Raw genomic sequence first — 21,999 nt, forward strand, 5'->3', positions numbered from 1 at the left:
ATAAATGTGTAACATTTCTCATGAATTAATTCAATGTTCAAGCATATTTTCCATATTGAAAGCCATAATATCACTATAATAATCATGTAGTATAGGATTGTGTGAACAGGTAACGCAGTACCAATGCAATGTCATGTGATCATGTGGGCTTTCAGTATACACAGTATACTGAAAGCCCATCTTATCGTCATTGAACGGCTTCTTAAATCAGATCATCCACTCCAGGCACTGACGAAGAAGAGTACTCATGAAGAGCAGAGCAAAATTGAATTTGTTTTAACTGAAGGTGGGGAGTGTGTGATGGTGCTAGTCAGACTGGTGGGTTGGACTGAGATAGAGCAGGGTCACTGGGGTGAAGCCTGTCAGAGGAGGATGGACTGAGGTATTGTGGGTGATGGCTTTACACAGAGGCAGGCCACTCATAGAGCTGCTGACTGTCACAACTGGACCCTCACCCGCAGCACAGCCATGTCAGCAAGAGACACTGTGAAGTAAGTGCTCACCAGAATACAATTGTTTGATTTAGCTTGGGATTGATTGTTTTAATTATGCTTGTATTTCTTGCTTTACTATTTTGAAGTTTTAAAATCAAGTTTCTCCAAAGCTGTAAAATATGTCTATAATTTTGAGTAGTAGTAGTTCTTCTGATAATTCTGATAGTAGTAGTAGTAGTAGTAGTAGTAGTAGTAGTAGTAGTAGTAGTAGTAGTAGTAGTAGTAGTAGTAGTAGTAGTAGTAGTAGTAGTAGTAGTAGTAGTAGTAGTAGTAGTAGTAGTAGATGAAATTTCGTCTAGCTGGGCTTATATACAATAAGTTGATTTAGTATTAACTTGTCCAGAATTATTTCACTGGATAAAGTCTCAGTGCTCCTCTGTTAAACCAATTCCTCTTCATTATCTCTCACTTCCCTAAAGACACATGTCGCCTCGATCCCATGCAGCTACATGTGCTGGTGACTTGCGTTGGGGTTAAGCATATGACCAACCTACCAGCTGTAACATATGACTTCACCAAAACTAAAACAAACAAGAAAAGTCTAATAGAAGATTATCATCTATGGGAGATGAAAAAAAAAAATGCAATTGTATTCACTCCACTATTATCATGAACAGAGGAGAGCCATTTCCACTTCTGACCCTAACTCTAAGTAAAAGTGCTAAAGATAAGTTTCTTTAAAAACTTTTCCACATAATTCCCAGTACCTCTATAAATGAGGTTCTTTTATGTTTCAAACCCAAATCTTGCTTCTGCAGGCCTGTGTTATCTCAGCTGCTTGTACTGTTCCCAGAGGGCAGCTCTTTGATTAATCACCTCCTAAGCTGTGACCTTTGGCTCATGCTACAATACTTCAATCACACTCAAATTATATTTTGTGGCATTTCCTATGATAAACATGAAAACCTATGTGAGACCCTAGAAGGACAAAAAAATAAAGGTTACATTTTCTTTGTGTAGGAACCTTGAATTTGTGTTCATAGACGTGCAAGGACAAACCAGTATGCACTTCAAACTGCAGTCCTAAAAAGCAAGAATGCATTTTATAATTAGATTTTTAAATAAATCCACCTTTGAGGAGACCTTGCACTGGAAAAGTCTGTTTGTTTTGATTTGAGAGTCTTTTTCAGCATATCCATCTTATTTGCTTTTTAAACCAAAAGAATGTCAGTAGACAGAAGGATAGACTGCAACTGATTCAGAGCTGTTATCACTGCCCACAGTGGAACAAGTGAGAGGGTTCCAGACTGTCAGAGAGGCTGGCTCAACAGCCACAAAGGAAACTGCTGCTGGTGCTCCTTCATTTGTATACTGCCAGATCTCCCATTTACTAAAGAGATGCTGTCCACTGTTCTGAGCCAGGATTAAATACTGTAATTTATTTCTGTTTAAAATGCACAACTCGTAGTCGTTTGCGTATACCACGTTCTAAAAGCTTCAAAACCGAATCCAACCTTTGTGTAGATAAACTCATGTGTGCCCGGGTCTGATGGGACTGAGGGTTGCATCTGATTGGGTAAACCATTCCTGACGGATCTTGGGGCGTCCAATAGATAGAGAGTGTAGAGTAAATATACACGGATGAAGTAATGCCTTTTATTTAGGGGTGACATCATCACAAAGGTATTTTTGGTAACCATGGTGAACTGAGGGGGATTCGGGGGATATACCATGAATGAGGGGTACCAACAAGGGGGCGTTGGAAGGAGTGCAACGAATGATGTGTGAATGTGCAAATAAATCCTACCCTTGAACCATTATACTGAGCAAGGTTTTATTGGCAAATTTTACTTTATCAAATATCATTTTTGAGGCAGAGATTCATATTTATAGGTAGATAGGTTAGTAGGCCATACATGAGCTATAGACATTTGTACACTCACATTGAACTATGTTGAAACTGGGACAGACACCCAGAAAAAACCTGGATCAGCCCAGCACTACACCAGCACTAGAACAAGAACAATTTAGGTCTAAATCATCTGAACTAAGCTGTAAACAGATCTGAACAGGGACAAGAATAAACACATCCATAATAACTCCAGCCACAAGGAGTCAGTAAAGAGATAAATAAGGTGCAGAAATGTTTCTTTGTGAGATGGTGGGGACATTGGAGAGCTGTGTTCACTCATTAAAGCTCTTACCCATAACAATAGAACTGTTCACATCTTGGTCTGGGTAGGTCTCAAAATAACCTTGGAGATGTGTTATAGCCCAGAAGACTGCAGTATGAATTAATAAACAAATGCTTACTATGAATTTCAAAACATGTTTGTAGAGGTCTAAACTACAGGCAGGCACATTCTATTATCTAAAGAATTGAAGTCTTTGGGATTTGATAATTACCAACTCAAACTGCAGTTTCGATTCAGTTGTGTTATACTGTGGAGAGCTACTGAGCATATTCCAAGATGTATTCATTTTCCTTGACTTCTGGACATAGACCTACCAATACGTTTACTTATTGATTTCAGTCCTGTCTATTCAGTCTACAGATGGATACCCCTTTAGCTTGTAGTGAGTGACTGATGGGACACTTTATATGTAATAGTGAAGATAGGTGTCCGTTGGTAGAGCGTTTGGGCAGGTACCTCTTTCATTCAGTTTTGCTTCTGCCAGTACTGATTCAGCTCTCAACTCTTTAGGGCCTTCTTACTGTTTCCTTATGACTCTGCTCTTCTGCTTTCTGTGGGGGGAGTGGCGGCTTGTGCGTCACTAAATAACACTTTGACACATGGTGCACATGCTTCACTTTAACCTTGGCACAAGTGTTGGGTTCAAGGAGACTGACATGGGCTGGTTTAGGCTCTCGCTCATGGGAAGTAGCATTAGGAAGTGCAGAGGTGTGGCTGCTTAGTGTATGAGTGATTATAGGTGTAAACGTTATGGAGCTGACGTTGCACTGTGAGAAAAAAAAATAGTATTTTGAGTAGGGAAATTATGTTATTAAAAAACTGAACTAATTCTTGTTGTAAGTATGTAACTAATGATTATTTTGCCAGCAAATATTCTATTGATTAATTGATAGCTTGCAGGCTTTTACGTTTCCTTTTTTAGCAGTTCATATTCAGTTTTTCAAATCTTTAGGCTCCTGCACTTGTTTGAAATGTACATTTTACACAGAATCCTACTATTAGAAGAAATCTAATCTTATCATAATGACATGTTTTTTTCAAAATTGTTCAGCCCAAGTATTTTCAAAATGTCTGGGCTGGAGCCTGAAGTCCTTAAAGATTAGAGGAATGTGCTTTTTGTTTACTCAAGTGTCTCGTCTCATCTGATACATTAGCATTTTTATTCTTTGGGAGCAGCGCAGGTCCTTTGGGAGTCTACTCTGCTCCTTTCACTTAGCAGTTGTTCATTCACTATTGGTTCAATGTCATCGACTGGGACAAATGAATCACGTTAGCAGCTGACCTGGGTCACTGTGTCCATATGATAAACACAATTCAATGCTGTTTGATTTTTTTCAAGCTTACTGTGCACAACTGATGCACACAGCGAACAGGTAAAATATAAGATAAGACACCAAGTTCTAGTGCTGATGTGCTATAAACTATTCAGTCCTGCTGCAGAAAGAGCATCTGTGACAAAGGGGAGAGGCCATGCTCCTCCATTTTGACCTGTGAAAGTATATCTGCCACACACTCTGAGTTAATTCCATCAGGGATTTGGACAGGAAGGGGTCAGTTTCAGATTTACTAACACTGCTGCCCCACTTTGATCCCCACTGCCATTGGTTGGCCTCTGAATCCTTGGGGAATCCACTTCAGTTTTACAGCATCTAAACTCTTCCGTGTCTTCTCTCCCTCTCAGCAGATACAATAATTGCATTTTAGTCTCCCTTGCAAATTTTATAGTACAAAATTCATCACTTTGAGAAGACATTTTTAGAGAATCTTAAAATTGCTTATCAGGTTTTTGTCATATCATAGCAGGACAAGCTGACTCTCAGATACTGTCGTAATCCTCTTACTCTGATGAACAGTCACGCAACAGCAGCCATAATGAAGTGTAGAAGTCAGTGTTAATCATAGGACAGAAACCTGAGTTTCCTTTAACCAAGACATTAAAAAAATCAACTGGAGACATGTTGAAATGTTTGTTTGTTTTTTAAATAATATGTAAATGAATTAGCAATTTCATCACCTTACACTTTAAATCCAGGCTCAAAATGGTTCTGTTTAGATATACATATGAAAGGTTTTTATCTTGCACTCCTCTCTTTTAATATTAATTTAATGATGATTGTTTCTGATTATGTTTTGATTTGGTTGTATTGTAATTTTAATGTCTTTCTTATTCTGTGAAACACTTTGAATTACTTTGTGAATGAAATTGTGCTATAAATACAAATAAACTTGCCTTGTCTTGCCTTGTGACACAGTAGGAGAGATGTCTTGCTCACTGGCACGTGTCATGGCTATGTGCTATGTCCATGTTTTACCTATAATGGTGCAGTGTGAGAAGACGACCGTAGCTAAGATGTCTTTGTGCTTTTGGGGTTTAGAATCTGCTCAAAAAGCACAAAATTCCAGTTCCAGAGAGTCAGTAATGCCTTTCCCAATATCTGTGATGCTAGCTCTCCCAACTGCACTGCGAGGATGTTCTTCTCCTCTTGAGCTTTGGGTCACAGCCTCATCATCACAGTGCTGGTTATCAGGGAAGAGGAGACAGCTGAATGGCTTGTGAGTCGCTGCGGCAGACATCTTCTGAAAGCTTTGACCCACTTCCAAGCCCCTCTCCTCCTCCTCCTCCTCCCACAGCCCCCCACTTCACCTAAACACTGTGCATGGCTAAGCAGCTTTGCCCAGTCGATCGAGCAGCAGGAGTGAGCCCTGCATGCCGACACTCTGGAGAATGGGTGTGTCTTAGTCATAAATAAATCGTGAGTACAGTCCTGCAGCTGCAATGTGAACTGTAGGAGTGACCTTGCCCAAAGTAATTTTTAAACTATAAACTTACCGCATCTGAAACAACAACAACAACAACAACAATAGCATCCTCAATTGTTATAACAGGCTGTATTCAGTTTTATTGATAGTGTAGTGTATATTTAAAATGCATTGCTATATGCATGTTACAGGTTGCAGTTTTGTAACATGTTAGTACAAGTAGAAATATTTGCACTTTTTAGTGTATTGGCTATTAGCTCTAAATTTCCAGCTCAAAATGTGTTTACACAGCAGAACTGTTTTCTACGTATGTGTACCTATGTTCCCAATACATGTATCAATAAAGGGTAAGGGTATTGGTTTTAGGCTTCAGAAGAACAAAAACAAATGTTTCCTCTGTTATTCTTTTGCTAATGATCAATAAACATGACATTTTACTAATTTACACTAGAGTTAAGATTTTATGGAGTTCGTCTTGTATCTGTGAAAGTGTGGCAGGATTAACACACTGGAAGAACTCACTGGAGGAACTTATATTGTATTGAGTATTGTTGCATCCCTAGATTTTCTGCACATTTGAGTATTTATTATGCAACTTTCATGATTAATGCATCTAGCTGTGTGGATCTTTTTCCAGTAAGACCCATATTTTAGTTATTAGAATGAACATCAAATACTACTGTGTGTGGATCATTTGCTGAAAAGGAAATGTGTACTATGTAGCAATAGTGTGCGTTGCCTTGACCTGAGAAATACAGGAAAAACACATGAATCCAGAGTGTTAACCATGCTAAACCAACTGAATACAAAACCGTCACTGTGCTGGCATTGTGTTTTGCTGTGATGTCATTGTGTGCGATGTCTCAGCAAGGTTAAAATGAAAACTATAATTTAAACCAAAGGGTGTCATTATGTGGCTTTAAACAAACAGTTAACAAAATGTTCTGTCAACACAAAAACACTACCATAATTGACATGATTAGAGTCTGTAGTAGCTAAATGAAAAATCCACATTCATCTTATGTAAAATAAATCATATGGAAAATATTTGTAATGCTTATTTAGTATCACTATTCTTTTAGAAATGATATAAATAGGCTTTGATCTATTAACTTAAGTGCTTTTGTCTTGCAGGTGCTGTGAGTGCAGTGCGTCGCTGTCCCACTGGTACTATGAGAAAGATGGACGACTCTTCTGTAAAAAGGACTACTGGGCCAAATTCGGGGAGCTGTGCCACGGCTGCACTGACCCCATCACCACTGGCCTCATCATGGTAAGAGGGTGCATGCTTGCCCCCCCTCGGCTTCTCTTGTTTTCAGATTAAACTCATGTTACTGTATCGTCTCTCTCATCAGCCCATAGTACAAATGTATATACAAGTTTTTGGGCCAGTGCCAGACCTGAGAGTGACAGTGTGTGAGTGGTAGGATAGTTTTACAGACCTCCAGTGGAAGTCCCAGCTTTGAGACCACAAGAGTAACAGGAGCCAGGGAACAATAGACTTAATTAATGAATAGATTTGCTTTGAAGAACAGGCTAAATACAACTATACCTATTTTCATTTCCATTTGTTAATTAGTCATTTACTTCCACAACTAGAGAGGGGCAAATGTGAGAAGCCCGTGTTCTGTCTGGGAATGTTTAATTTATCACATGCGCAGGTAAGTGTAGGAGAAAAAGCCTCTCGTCGTCACTGAACCAACCACTCATTACCTTATTTATTAGAAGATGGCATATCCTCTGCAAAACTGGAGCCAATATGAATGAAGGGGTGAATATGGTGTCAGACAGGATTGGGTCAAAAATGCAGTTTGAAAAATACATCCAGTGACACTTAAAGAGCGCATTTATACTTGTGCTTGTACTTGGTTTGATCCTGTTTTGAGCGAAGCTTAGTGTTCATGTAGACATTATTTGGTCTTATTTCAGTCTTGGTTTAATTGTCGGGCTAGTCCAGGTTTAGATCCAGATTTAGTTCCACATTTAGTTAGGTTAGTCCCAATTTTAATACAATGAATGTGCAAGTCTGAGCGCGCCCGGCCTACTTACAACAAGGAATGCCCTAGGAACAATATCCAGAAACATCTGAAGCTCCTAGGAACACCGAAGAATGTGTGTAAATAGACCCCTCGTATCTAGACAGATTAGCAGTACAGTAAATTTGTTTTCTTAAAGATAAAAATAGAATAAATGGTTAAAAATGTATGAAGTTTAAAGTAGTAGTTTGGATGACTTCAATATCACAAGCTGATTAGTGTAATTTGTACAGCCAGTTCCACCTCTTTGCTCAGTAGATAATTTTAAAATATTTCATTGTGAGAAAGCTGAAGAACTGCCCCCTGTCACTACTTTTTGTTTTGGGGAATGGGCTTTCTTTCCCAACACTAATAAAGTCCAGCCCAGGTGCTTCCATAAAACAAGAGGGTTTGAGCCTCCAAGCGGAGTCCATTTATTGGCTATAAAGCATGTGGTGTGACAGTGGGCCTGTTGGAAGTATAGGGTCATGTGCCACGGTCATGATGAACAGCGACCATTTGAGCACATCTTGCAGAGTGTGTGTTTTTTACATTCACTCTGTATGCCCTGTGCAGTTCAATCTCTATAATGCCTCAAAGCAGGAGACAGAGTGGATGAGATGGAGGAGACTGCCGTTGGGACTGTTACACTTCAGTAATTCAACATCCAATCAAGCCTTATTGCTGTAAAGAGCATTAGCAGACAGACAGGCAACCCAAGGTCAGCTCTCTGAGGACGCCACAGCCATTTCAAGTCTCCAAACTTTACCTGCATCAAGACGCAACACTGTTCTATTTTTACCCTTTATAGATTGCACATGCACCTCAGTAAAACCTGCAGTTTGGGGGAGTGACTCAGCAAACTTTCAAGGGAAGATATGGAGCAAAAAGAAAGCAGGCCTGAATGTCATCCCAAACATAACAACAGCAAATGTATTTAATCAGTTTAATCTGTGTTTGTAACCACACAACTTCATTACTGGGACTGAATATTAATAACATACAGGTCTTATAAATGTAAATAATGTGCTAATAATTTGACTTTCATGCATACACTAAAAACAGTGACATTGATTTTGATATGGATAAAACTGACTAAAATCTCCATCTTAAATCAGAATAAACCACAAGTGATCTAATGCAAAACGAACCATGCTCAGCCCTGGTCTTGCAGTTTCATCATGGGCCTTCATCGTTATCCAAAGTCACACATAAAACTGGAGAAATCATCCAAAACTATACCATACACACACGTGATAAAAACATGACCTGAAATTTTCCTAAAACACATCTTGGCCAAAACATTACTGGAGAGTATGTGACAGTGGGGAACCAGATATTCCCCACGTTTCTATATCAGTTCAGTGTTTACTAATTTAAAAAATCTAAGAAAGTACCTAAGTAGTTCCACATTGCTTCATTGTTTTGGAAGTCATGTCTTTTTAGCACATGGTATAAAACCTCAATTTTGTAGAACACATTAATTTGGTTTCACTTTTGTTATGTTTTTAGTTTTTAGAACAATTTGAGTTTTTTATTTTAATTTTAGAATTCAAAGACCAACTCATTGTGGGTCTAATAGTAAAGATGTAACATATTTATTGGTCCTCTGACTTAAAGATCAAAACTCAGTTGAGATAAGTGGGTGAAATGTATTGTTTGGTTGTGAAGAATGAGCCACCACAACAATGGAAAGTCCCACATCCTAAAAATGTCCCACACTCCCACAGCGTTTGCCGTGTGTCACAGAGGTGTGTTTCCATTTTAAAGTCAGACTGATTGTAATGAAATATCAAATTATGACGAAATCATTATTCACTTGTTTGTTTTAGGTATCCATGTTGTTGTTGTAGCACAAAGCTGGTGATGTCTTTAGTGTAATAAACAGTTTGGTCAGTCTGCACAAATGTTCTTTACTCTGAGAAGATAAAGGCTGTCTTTGCTGTGAATGTCCCTGGGGTGTTCCATGTGCTTTTTATCTTTAGAGACACCAGTGCTGCCTGGAAGGGTTATAGTCATTATATAGTTTAGTCTTAGAGTTAGTATTGAGTCTTGTTATTGCTTTTCAATTCACCTCACCCAATGTTCATTTCCTCTTTCCATTGTGAAAGGTCTGATCTACCCCTGATGTCACGGTGGACAGTTTCACTTTTGAGTGGCATTGTTTTGTATTGCACTGGTGGTGTTCTGTGACACAAGTATACTTTATGTTGGCATTTATTCTGGCATACATAAGAATACACACATTCAATACAGTATTGTTTTACTTTTTGTATGAATACTATATAATATAAAATTTTATTCCTTTTTGGTGTCGGCAATTTCACAAAGTGAACTCACACCTGTTGATTAGGAGGACTGGGTGGGGAAAGATACTGGCATATGTGTATGCATTTGACCATAGAGTTGCATTAAAAAGGATTTTTTTATTGCCCTCCTCTAAGTGCCACTCTATTGTATTCATCATATGGCAGACCATTTTTCTATATAAACATGATTTTTACTCAAAGATTCAGTAATCGTGTGTTGCCAGTTTGTTATTGCAGGACTCCTTTTTGCCTCTGTGGAATTGTTACTAATGCTGCTTCCTGCTAACTCCCTGTATAACTTAATCAGGCGGTGTCTGGCCTCCACTCTTGGTCTGTCTCTGTTTAATGTAAAGCACTTGAGCCCTGCAGGCTATGAGTGCATCTGACCATCTATTAATATCTGCCCCTTCAGACGGACACAGCACTGGATGCAGGCAACAGTTGGTGTGTGGGGCATTTCTGATACAGGAACAACATGCTCCACTGGTAAAGAGGTGAAGGAAAGAATGACAGAAGAGAAAGGGTTACTTCACAACAATATACAACACAGGCTGAGCAGTATGGCAAAAAACGTATGATTTATTTTTCCTCATATCTATCAACTTCAAACATGAACACACAAGACAGACTTTTAACACAGAAAACATCCCAGCATAATTTTACTGACAGAGCCGACTGATGATAAAAAAGAACCAAGCATAATCACTGATGAGCCAAAATCTTGATTAAAATTAGATTAATTGCCCATAGAGATATAACATAGTAATAGAAGTAGAACATTATACCCAGCTGGTCCTTTAGACACCGCTGCTTACACACGTAGATCAGTAGTTCAATATAGTTTAGAAATCATATTAAGATCTAGTGATATGACGTCTAGTGAATGACGTCGGCTCTTTTGAATGGTTCCTTAACGTGAACGGTGTGAATCCGGATCTCATTTTTAAAAGAGACTAATCAGGCAACATGAGTGAGAGATTTGTGCGCAAAAGCATATTTGACATAATAACAGTTAGATTAAAATGTATTATTATTTTAGTTTATTTAGATTATGCATCATTTCAAAGGGTAAACGCACTTCCACTCTCAGTTTGAACCATTTTAAATGGCGCTTTGAAATGAACAAATCCAAAAGATTCGGATCCCATAAAAGAGTCAAAAGTCCCATCACTATTAAGGACAAGGAATATAATGCGTACTACACTTAAATTTATCAATACTGCTAATATTTTTTAACTGTTCTTTTTTCAGATTTCTGATTTTAGAGTTTTAGTTGTGTAGTTTATGAACAATATTCTGGAGATTGTTATTTATTTATTGATACTTTTGTGCTGTTAAAGTTTGCACAATTTACTAGAAACATTATTTAGGGGAAGTAGAAAAAAGGTACACCCTGATGTCTTTTTGCACTTTTCTGGAAAAAAGCCCCTCCAGACATCATCAAAAACAACATGGTTGCCCCATATTTTAACTACTCTCAGCTCTGGAATGTGGGTGCACTGGGGCCAAAAGGAGGTGCAGAAAGGAATGAATTTAACACAGTTGGGGGGGTTGGTGATTTTAAAGTAGGAGGGCTGAAAAAAGCCGGCTGGCGCATGTGCAAGAGGGGGCGGAGCCAAACAGGAAGCGATGAGGTCATAGTAAAAGTAAGAGAGGAGGGGATGAAGACATGGGAAGGGTGGGGGTAAGCAAACCGAGGGGAGTGACATTGATTCAGAGATGAGCTCAGCTGCAAAGGCGTGGACTGGCCGCTCTGCTCTCCTCTTCAGCGTTGTTAGTGTTTTGTTGTGACTGTGGGCAGAGACAGCATTAGAATGTACTAGACTGAAGCAGGCTCTCGCTGACATGGTGGGAGACTTGTTCTTCTGGAGCTTCTGCTGTCTTAGGTTGTGGAAACGGGAGAAGAAGGTAGGCTACCATGCTGTCACATGCATGTAGTAGACCGGCATTTAGGCAGGGAGCACACAGTGTCAAGTGGTGGAATAACATGTGTGCTGATGCTGAGTAGTCATTTTCATCTCGCTGCTTTTAAGTTGTTGAATTTGTGCTATGTTTTGTGTGTCAAAGTAGGTCACTGGACTGTCTTTTTAACTGTGAGGTGCTCCGTTTGTGCTACTTCTTGTTCTTGTCATGAAAAACTGATGAGCCATGGCATGCTTGCTATTTTTAGGATGCATTTTCCTTCAGATTAAAGTTGTAGTCAGCTGTGGTGTTTGCGTTCAGAGAAGGCCTGTTGTCATGTCTAATTTCAGGGCATATTTGTGTTTACCACCCGCCAAAGCCGCGGTCTGTGCGGCTTCCTCCATTTGACACAGGGAAGACAGAGGAGGAAAGAGGATGAATACATTAACACAGCTTCTGAAACTGGTCTTGTATGTATGTACTGTGCTCTGTACAGTCAGGGACTCAAGGGGTTTTCCTATCAGAAAGGCACAATGTACTGCTCTGTATATCTGACACAGAGCCTTTTCTCACACAGCTGAAGCTGCAGCATGCTGGGTATGAACATAATGTCAAACATAGTTTATTTGCCATGTTAATAATTGTGCAGCTTAAGGGCAGAACTACCCTAAAGGCAGAAGTTAGTGTGGCTTTCCCAGTCAAATGAACACAAAAAAAACCTGTCAATGTCTATATGGAATATGGAAATATGAACAAGCCTTTTTAAACAAATGTATTTTTTTAAATGGGCACAATCTTCCAAGTACATCAGAGACATAAAAAGAATAATATGTTATTTTTATTTCCTTAATAAAACTATGTAGGATTACAGTATTAAATATTGTATCCATGTTGTATACTAAAGCATGTACCCGATCAACATATTTGCTTTTTAAATTCAACCCCCAAATTTTAACCTTAGTGGAATTCCCTCTCCTCTTTCAAAGCCTGACCCACTTCAGGTCACGTTGACTACCTGATACTTAAAGCACATGATTTTTCAAAACAAATGTGTGCGATGTCATTTTCCCTGAACTTTCTGTCATAGTCACACACAGACTTGGTTTGAGTGCAGCAGCAAACAAGATCCCTGCTGTCAACTTCATTACATCAGGCAGAAGGTTGGACAAAGCCAGAGTCTATATAATTTGATGTGGTCGCTCAGAACTACCTCGAAGCTCTAGAGATATGAGGTCATTTTTCCACATTCAGGAAAGAAGTCATTGGGCTTAGGAGGAGACTGTGGGAAAGAAGAACAGATAAGAAATTTGCAAATAAATGTTGAGCAATAATTAATAGAAAGTTTAAATTCTTTAGGTAGAGCTTGTAATTTTTGGAACTTTTAAAGAAACTGTTATGTAAAAAAAAAATATATATATATATATACCTGGTGAATTCCCTTTTCTGTTTTTTTCCTTTCACATTGTTATGTTTCACCAAAATAAATACTAATCTGGAAATTGCATGCGGAAGTAAGAAAAAATATTATAGAAGACTGTCATTGTGTTGTAGAAGGGGGAACTAACTAATATAATTATAGATGGAACAAATGGCTTGACTGAACGATATATTAGAATAGAAAGATACATGGTTATACTTACATTTCTTTACCAGCTCAAAAACATCATTGCAAATCCATTCAATTGGCCTAAAAGGGTTTATTTGACTATTGACAGGCAAATAAATGTCACAGTAAATCAGACAGGACTCATACTATGTTACCAGTGTATTTTGGCTTCAATTAGAGTAAGCCTTGACATTAATATTCTTGTGATTTGTCTGTCCACACTGCCACTTGGGGCCAGCTTGTATATGATCATAAGTGTTGCATGCAACTGGGATTCACACAGCTTGAATCTTAAAAACAAGTAAAGACTAGCGAGTTAAATGTATAACTGTATTTTAAAATAATTTTGCTTTCTTTCACTGTCAAAATTGTTGTCCTACTTGGAAATGAGTAACAAAAACATTAGGACAAGTGGTTGACAATCATGAATTAAACATGATTGTAAATATAAATGCAGTTATAAACTTGAACTGTCACATTTCTTTAAAAATTTCTGTGACATTGGACATTATCAGTTACTTCATCATGCATCTTAATTCAAGGGACCCCCCCATTAGTGCTTCGTAATCCGATCTGGCTTCTCCCACATTGCACCCACCCCCCTTTTCCCTGGTGCTGGACATGTTTGAGTTTATAGTCACCCTCAGGCGCCATGATGATCACAGTCACACGATAATGAGCTCATTCGCATTGAAGCTTGAAATTGTTCAGATTAAGAAATGGAACAAAACAAACTTCCTCTTTATGCGAAAGAGTGATCAGATGATGAGATAAATAGTAGTAAAGTAAGGTATGTTACAGACAGCAGCTGTTGCATGTCCCAGGACCTTCCTGGCCTGGTGTCATGTGTGTCTCATGGGTGAGCCTGAACCCCTTGTGGCTGTCAAATAGCAGTGACGCCCCTCTCATCTTTGCCCAGCTGTCCTCTCTTCCGGTCTAACCCATTTATAAATCAATTCTATCCCAAGTGTGTCCCTACAGGACATCAAACTTGATAGAAAGTGATGCTTCATTGGTTTCAAATAACATTCTGTGGGTATGTATGTATGTTTAAATGAGATAAGGGACAAGTAAAATGTCTTTTGTTTTGTATTCTGCAAATAGTGTCATGTGGTTGTGGTGTGATATGTTGAAATTACACTGATAACATCATGATATTGCATTGTGTGTCATACTGACAGAAAAGGCCATGAGATGGAGGCATGCTCTTGTCACCAGAAATGCTTAGCTGTAAGATTTTTGCAGGCACACTCTACATTTATTTGCCTTATAGAATAAACAGTTTTGAGTTATTATTCTGCTGTCTTTCTTCAGGAGGTCAAGATGTTTATGTTGTTGTTTGACGTGGGTGCTTTGTTACACACAGTAAAATGATTTCTCATCTTCGTCTTGTGTCTACAATAGCACTGAACAAAGTTTTCAATAGGAAGTCTCCCAGTAAACAGAGAAAAACAAACTCTTAAGAGCTGAAAGAGCTAAAAATAAAAGTACACTTGTTAGATGGTGGATTTTCCCTATTGTGCTTACCCAGACAGAGGAGAAACATGCAAACTCTGTACAGAAAGAGGCTCTTTTACACTAAGTATTGTGTGGGTTGGCTTCCAGAACCTTTTCAGTGTAATTAGTTAAGAGGCAGGTAATTAATATTCTGGTACAGTGCCTTCCTCGCTGTCGCCAGAATGGAGGCCATGTGTTTGTCTGTTTGTGTGTGCTTGAGGTTTCGCTGAGGTCTCCCGGGAGAGGCCTGGAGACATGTGGCTGAACACAAAGACATAATTGATTTTCAATTGTACCTTTACAGTTTAGCTTCCTGTTAATCTTCAACCATTCGACATTTGATGCATTTGGTGCTATAGTCCCATAGTAGTAGAATCATAATGAAACATGTTCATATTCTTTATTTTTCTAGTAAATTGTTCACTTATTTGGTTCAGTAAATATAGTTTTTTTTTTAACTTTAGGCTTATGTAAGGGTGGCATGTATCAATTTTTAATATTTTACAAGAAAAAAATGCTATATTTTGCATGCCCCTGCTTTGCATATAATTGATTACCCTTTGTTTAGCCCCTTGCCACGGCCCCTCCCACTTTTCACTTTGCAGGGTACTCCTTTGCTTCTTTGCTCTTTGCTTTGCAGTCTCTGTTTAATCATACCATTACTGGGATGTTGGAAGTTGGTGTGGTCGTATTTGAAAGCAAGAGATGCAAAATTACCTGAAGAAGTTAAAAGGGTCAGTGTGTATGTGTGTATGTGTGATGGTAGGGCCACTTAATTGATTTGCTGGTCGATTCTTATAGAGGTCAGAAATATTTAATGAGCAGCAGTGAAAGTGGGGGGCTTCTTTGAGGACATGCGGTGATTTATTGGCCCAGTTTAGATGCCCGACTAATGATGTAAGCGTCGGGCTTACATCTGCTATTAATCTGATCATTGCCCCTTTCGTGTTTTGGGCATAATTCAATTCCCTCTCCAGTTTGCAAACTGTCTAGAGCACAAGTTGCGGTCTGGTATCAACAAAATCAATTTCCCAGCTCACACAGCACAGTGACCAGGCCTTACCCTATTTCTTCAACCATTTAATAAAGCTGCTCTCTGCACTGGTTATAGAAAACAATTTTTCCCCTGGGTTATTGTGGTATTCTTTGTCAGGAAACATCAACTTAAAAGTGTAATGCTGAGGGCAGTTAACTTTTCTAACTCGTGATTTATCTTTTTGTAGGTTGCAGGAGAGCAAAAATATCACCCAGAATGCTTCACCTGTCTGAACTGCAGGTCTTTCATTGGTGATGGGGACACATATGCTTTGGTAGAGAGATCTAAGCTTTACTGGTGAGTATAAGACATTTTTAAATTAAGAATATATATGATCCTTTAAAATTTGTTGAGCTCTAGTGGTGCTTTGTCTAAAGGACTTCTGCTCTTTTGTTCTGTGTTTTGGCTGCAGTGGTCACTGCTACTACCAGACTGTGGTCACCCCTGTGTCTCTCCCGGACTCTCCGTGTTCACAGATCCCACACACTGTGACTCTGGTGTCTATCCCGGCCTCGGCTGAAGGCAACAATGGGCGAAGGGGCCGAGGATTTTCAGTAGCCATCGACCAGCCTCTCAGTCCTACCAGTGCATTTAGCCCTGAACCAGGCCACACTCTCAGAGTCACAGAGTAAGTACATTCAGGAGAGAGCAGGGGCAGAGGCCTTAGTAATAAACCCGGTCATTAATACTTCTTCTGTTTTCTTCAGAGTTGACCAAGAATGCATTAGTCCTGATGTGAAAAATTCCATCCATGTGGGAGATAGGATCCTCGAGATCAACGGGACGCCCATACACAATGTTCCTTTGGATGAGGTATTAGTCACACTTTTTTTCCTTTTGACTTATTTTCCTTCGCTTTCTCTTTCTTGTTTCTTTCTAGAACACTAGTAAACTTCCTAACTTCCTAACCATGCTTGGCTCCTTTCTTACAGAATATCATATTATTGATAAATGCAATTTTATTTCATTTGATTTTGTGACTAATCAACTTTATATTGCTCTTCATGCCATCTAGATTGACTTGTTAATTCAAGAGACCAGCCAACTGCTTCAGCTCACCATTGAACATGACCCTCATGGCCATGGGCAAAATGGCTGTACAGATGCTAAAGAGCAGGTGGATGGACCTCTGTCAAGTTCAGGCCCATTTGTGCCCATCACACAGCCCCCAAACGCTGACATCAACAACTTCCGATCACGTATTGTCACGTGGGTTATTTCAGGCCAACATTGTCAATATTTGGAAGAAAAGTACTGTGTAGTGTAACATTTTTACTTTTTGTCCTCTAGGCGGAGCTATAGCATTGACAAATCACCAAGCTCCAGCAATGCAGCTTCTCCTATGTCCCAGAGGAAGGACATTAATCGGTCCGAGTCTCTGAGAGTTGTTTCAAATCGTACACATCGCATCTTCCGCCCATCTGACCTCATTCACGGAGAAGTGCTTGGCAAAGGATGCTTTGGCCAGGCTATAAAGGTAGTGCAGTGAAACTGCAGTTGATTCTGTAATATTGGTTGTAATATTTATGATGTCCAGACGAGGGCAGCATTGACTGTATGCTTATAGCTAACTGACTGATTTCTGTGTATTGCAGGTTACCCACAGAGAAACAGGGGAGGTGATGGTCATGAAGGAGTTGATTCGTTTCGATGATGAAACACAAAGAACATTCCTTAAAGAGGTAATTATCAGATATTCACTAAGTTTACAAAAGTAAATCTTGTATTAACAATGGGAGCGATTCATTGGTGAGTATGTTTAGTTCTGCCGTGAACAGCATTATTTGTTTATTCTGAAAATACAGTTAAAATGAATTATTTGTTAACTCATTAACTGACAAGAGTTGTCCATTTGCTTGTTTTTGTGTATGTGAAATACATATATAAGATGTGCAAATGTTTTATGTCTGTCCTCTGTATTTTTTTTTTAAATGTAGTGCACTTAAGATTCTTGCTACAGCAATCTTAAGAATCAATGTACATTTAAAAGCACTATACAGTGCGTAATTGTTGACCTTGTTCTCCCAGGTGAAAGTGATGAGATGCCTTGATCACCCCAATGTTCTCAAGTTTATTGGAGTTCTCTACAAAGACAAGAGACTGAACTTCATCTCTGAATATATAAAGGGAGGCACTCTTAGGGACATTATTAAGAAAATGGTGAGTCTTTTAATGCTAATTGTCTAGTTACTATTTTATTTTATTGGGTTTACTACCTTACTATTAATATTATGATTAGGATTATTATTATTGTTGTTGTTGTTATTATTATTATCATTATTATCCACAGGATAGCAAATACCCCTGGAACCAACGAGTGAGCTTTGCCAAGGACATCGCTGCAGGCATGGTGAGCCATCTTTTATCCAATATTTGTCAATGCTGAGTGAATAAAGTAAAGCCTTTAGACATTCTATGCATGCAGCGTTTGTTGGCTCCACCTAGTGGTCAAATTCAAACACAACCAGTCTATGTACAGTATACAGTATTTACCAACAACAATAAGATTAGATTCATATAAAATTTGATAATTGTTTGTTTGCTGCCTGTCTTATCTGTTATTGCAGTCCTACCTGCATTCCATGAACATAATCCACCGGGACCTCAACTCGCACAACTGCCTTGTCCGAGAGGTAAGATCTCATACATACTTTATGAACATGCCTTTGTTTTCTTTGAGGACTTGGTTGTCTTACAGTAGACAGTTTAGACAGAAAGAGCTTTGTTGCTATGCTGAAGCATGTGGTACATTCTTAAAACACCAGTGGAGTGTAACACACTGTCCAAGCTTATAACAGTAGTGCTTTGTACTTTTGAATTGTTCTGTGTAATGCAGCCTCTTATTGTTTATAGTTTAGTTATATACTATAAAATGCTTTTGTTTCTCCATAGGATAATACAGTTGTTGTAGCAGACTTTGGCCTTGCACGACTAATGGTGGATGACAAGCATGAAGACAGGTTGTCAAAGGGTAAATTGTCAGGTCTGAAGAAGCCTGATCGCAGGAAGAGATACACTGTTGTGGGGAATCCCTATTGGATGGCTCCTGAAATGATTCATGGTATGAGGCATATTTAAAGCATGCAATACATTGTAGTGTAATGTCCAAAGTACTCAAATCATTTATCTCTAGGAAAGAGCTACGATGAAAGAGTAGACATATTTTCATACGGCATCATGCTCTGTGAAGTAAGGACGGCTATCATTTTATTCTTATTTTTGTTCTTATTGTGTAATTGTACATTTTGGATCTCTTCTTTTGTCTTGTGCTTATCTTCTTCTGCTTCTGTCTATGTCCAGATAATTGGAAGAGTCAATGCTGACCCAGACTATTTACCAAGAGCAGTGGACTTTGGACTGAACATCTCTGGCTTCCTTGAACATTACTGGCCCCAGGATTGTCCTCAAGCTTTCTTTCCAATGGCAGCTCTATGCTGTGATCTTGATGCAGAGAAACGGTATGTTCATTTAAGCTATGCAACTTTATAAAAATAGCAACAATAACACATTTATATTTAATGATGTCAATTTCCTTGAAATTATAGGCCTGCTTTCACAAAACTGGAAGAATGGTTGGAGAACCTAAAGATGCACTTGGACATGGGTTTGCCTCTGATCTCTGAACTGGAGCAGCTGCACAAAGCTTTCTGGGAAAATCACATTGTCACACGCTCTGAGAACGGCCTGCACAGCCCTGAAGAGCCTGAGTAGATCTGAACTAGGATGAACATGTCAGGAAGTCCAAGATCATTAAACAGATAGCTGAGAGCACTGTGTGATTATCTCCTGAGGGCAATTCAATGTTGTGCTGCTTTGGGTGTTTGGTGGCAGTAGGGTCTCCTCCATTTGAGGATGTTGTCGCTGACCTAGGCTCAGGATTAATAAGAAGTCTCAGGAGAGTCCAAAAAGCCACCAGAGCACCAAAAGAATCTGAACATTGTGGGGAACATGTCATTTAGACATGCTATCTTTGAAGATAATTTACTGTAATTATCAAATGTATATAAACATACAGGATCTCTCAACAGAGAAAAGAGATATTATATAGCTCTTTAAATACATTGTGCTGTAAGTTTGCATTGTTGGCTCTGATGTATCTGGCTTGTTTATCAGATTGGAAAAATAACAGGGCAGGGACTTCACTGGTGCCACTACGGTAAATTAATGGATACTCTCCAACTCTCTACATTTAAGGACCCTTTCAAGCTTTAAATAGCTCACAGAAGTGTATGGCTGTAAATAATGCAGAAATGATGTCCCAACATGGACAAGCTGCTCTACCAGCACCAATCCTTAGTTTATTTCTTGTAGCAATCATACACTTTCAAGGTACAAACGTCATGCCTTCAGTGTTAAACAACAGGCACAGCCAGCAACATTGTAAAATTTTATATATAGTAATTTTATAAACTTATTTTATATGTGTACATATTATACATTGCCATATTTTTATTGGCAATTGACGGAAGGAGTGTTATTGACTTCAATAATAAGGGCACAGACTAAAGGAATCTTGATTCAGGCAGCAGGAGATAGGCCTATTTAGAGGGCACATGATGTTAAACAAGAAACAGAGACGTCTTTTAAACTTGTCTCTTCTGACTGTAGCAGATTGGATCTGTGAGAGGTTTAATGGAACATGTAATAGAATGTGCTGGAGAGGGCTATTCTAAACAAACAACAATATTGTATAATCTGGAAGATCATCCAATCTTCCATGCTGTTGCTGTCAGGTTATGAAAGCATTGGCACCACGTGCCCTGCCATAGTGTTCTCCATCTGTCCACAGTCCTCACTCCACATGTGGAAGATCCCTGTTTGTTTACACATTAAGGCAGCCTGTAAATACCACTATGTATGTCTCTGACACTACTATTTGCTATGCTACTTCACATCTCCACTTTCCATTTGATCTCTTGTACCATTTTACATTCATATTATTTCAATATTGGAGATTGCTTTGTAAAATCTCTGCTGCTGTATTCACAAGCTGCATGACTTAGTATGTTCCGCTTTTTTTAGAAAACCGGACTGGAAAGGAAATAAGCATTTGTTTATATGTATCTGCTTAGATCTTTATAATAGATTTAAGTAATTTATTTGCACTATACTACCAAATGGCTGGTTGAAGCCCTTTTTGTTTATTTCAACTTTTGGGCTACTTGTGATCAAGATATTTTGTATAAGTTCAGGTTGCTAAATGCAAGACACTGATGGAGCCTTTACCTGTAAAATTGTTCAGAAAATCCATCTTCCTTGGACCAGCAGACTAGTGATCACTGGATGGCATTTGGTTTCCTGAAATACAGTTGAAAGAAAATTTTTGCTGGTCTTTGCTTCCAAGTGGATGTGATTTTCTATCTTCGCCTGCTGCCTACAGACTGATCCTTTGTAAACACCCTGTGTTTTTACATGCTACTTGTTTGTGGAGCACTTAAACTGTCTTACATTTCACACTTTTGGCTCAGGGCTGTGATATTCTGGAGGTGTTTCACTGCTCGGTTATACTTCAGACGCTCAATAAGACACAAAGCATGTGACAATAGGCTGAGTTCTTTTAGCTTCTAAAACTGTGCCCTCTCTGGCCATGCTGTAGTCCTCATTCTGAGCCACATGATGCATGTTTGATGTCTCTAAGGATGTGTCATGATCAATGAGAATGTTACCGCAGCACTTCTTGCAAAGGATCGTTACCTCTGAACAATGCTGTGCCTTTGTTGTAAGCTAGCCTTGCCAACGATTTGAAAACATGAATTTCTTTTTATGTACCATAAGTACAAGCCTGACTCCAGAAAACTGAATTTGTTGATGTTGTGTGAGATTCCATCTTGTTGTCTACCATATTTATCTTTCCAGATATCAATTGTTAGACTTATTTTGAACATTTTTTGTCTTATTTAATTTTTACACATGCTGTGAAAACAATTCTGCACTTTAATCTTAAACATTTAGATGAGGAGATATGAGGAGATTGCTGTTTTTCTTTTGTCACAGCTGGAAATAAAACTACTCCTCCTTACAAGTAATGCTCGTGTGTGGTTTCTACTCCTTTCTAAGCCTCCATAGTGGACCTAGGCCATTTAACTTATTTATTGGGTCCAACTTTGTTACATTCTTTGCTAATAAAAAGTCCTTTGCTAACCCACAGTAGCCCAGTCACAGTCCTTTTCCAAATCAATCACTTTCTGTCTAGGGCGCTGATCTCTGCAGGTCGTCCACGTGTTTGTGTTTTGATTCCGCCGCAG

General features: G+C 38.9%; 1 protein-coding gene across 2 annotated transcripts; it reads left to right on the forward strand.

Annotated features, from left to right (window-relative positions):
- The first annotated feature begins 340 nt into the window (after positions 1–340).
- limk1a (LIM domain kinase 1a) lies at positions 341–21,778 on the forward strand. 2 transcript variants are annotated; one of them, XM_033976755.2, is made up of 15 exons: positions 341–491; positions 6,524–6,662; positions 15,942–16,051; positions 16,167–16,382; positions 16,462–16,567; positions 16,770–16,963; positions 17,045–17,231; positions 17,350–17,436; positions 17,783–17,914; positions 18,045–18,104; positions 18,322–18,387; positions 18,647–18,815; positions 18,888–18,943; positions 19,055–19,212; positions 19,300–21,778. In XM_033976755.2, the coding sequence occupies exons 1-15, from the start codon at positions 469–471 to the stop codon at positions 19,463–19,465; spliced, it is 1,869 nt and encodes a 622-aa protein (XP_033832646.1). In that variant the 5' UTR covers positions 341–468; the 3' UTR covers positions 19,466–21,778. The 2 variants fall into 2 exon arrangements, with proteins under 2 accessions (XP_033832646.1, XP_033832647.1); XM_033976756.2 differs by lacking the exons at positions 341–491; positions 6,524–6,662 and adding an exon at positions 11,411–11,621.
- Positions 21,779–21,999: the final 221 nt, after the last annotated feature.

The sequence above is a fragment of the Periophthalmus magnuspinnatus genome, chromosome 13 (assembly GCF_009829125.3).
Source record: "Periophthalmus magnuspinnatus isolate fPerMag1 chromosome 13, fPerMag1.2.pri, whole genome shotgun sequence".
NCBI lineage: Eukaryota > Metazoa > Chordata > Actinopteri > Gobiiformes > Gobiidae > Periophthalmus > Periophthalmus magnuspinnatus.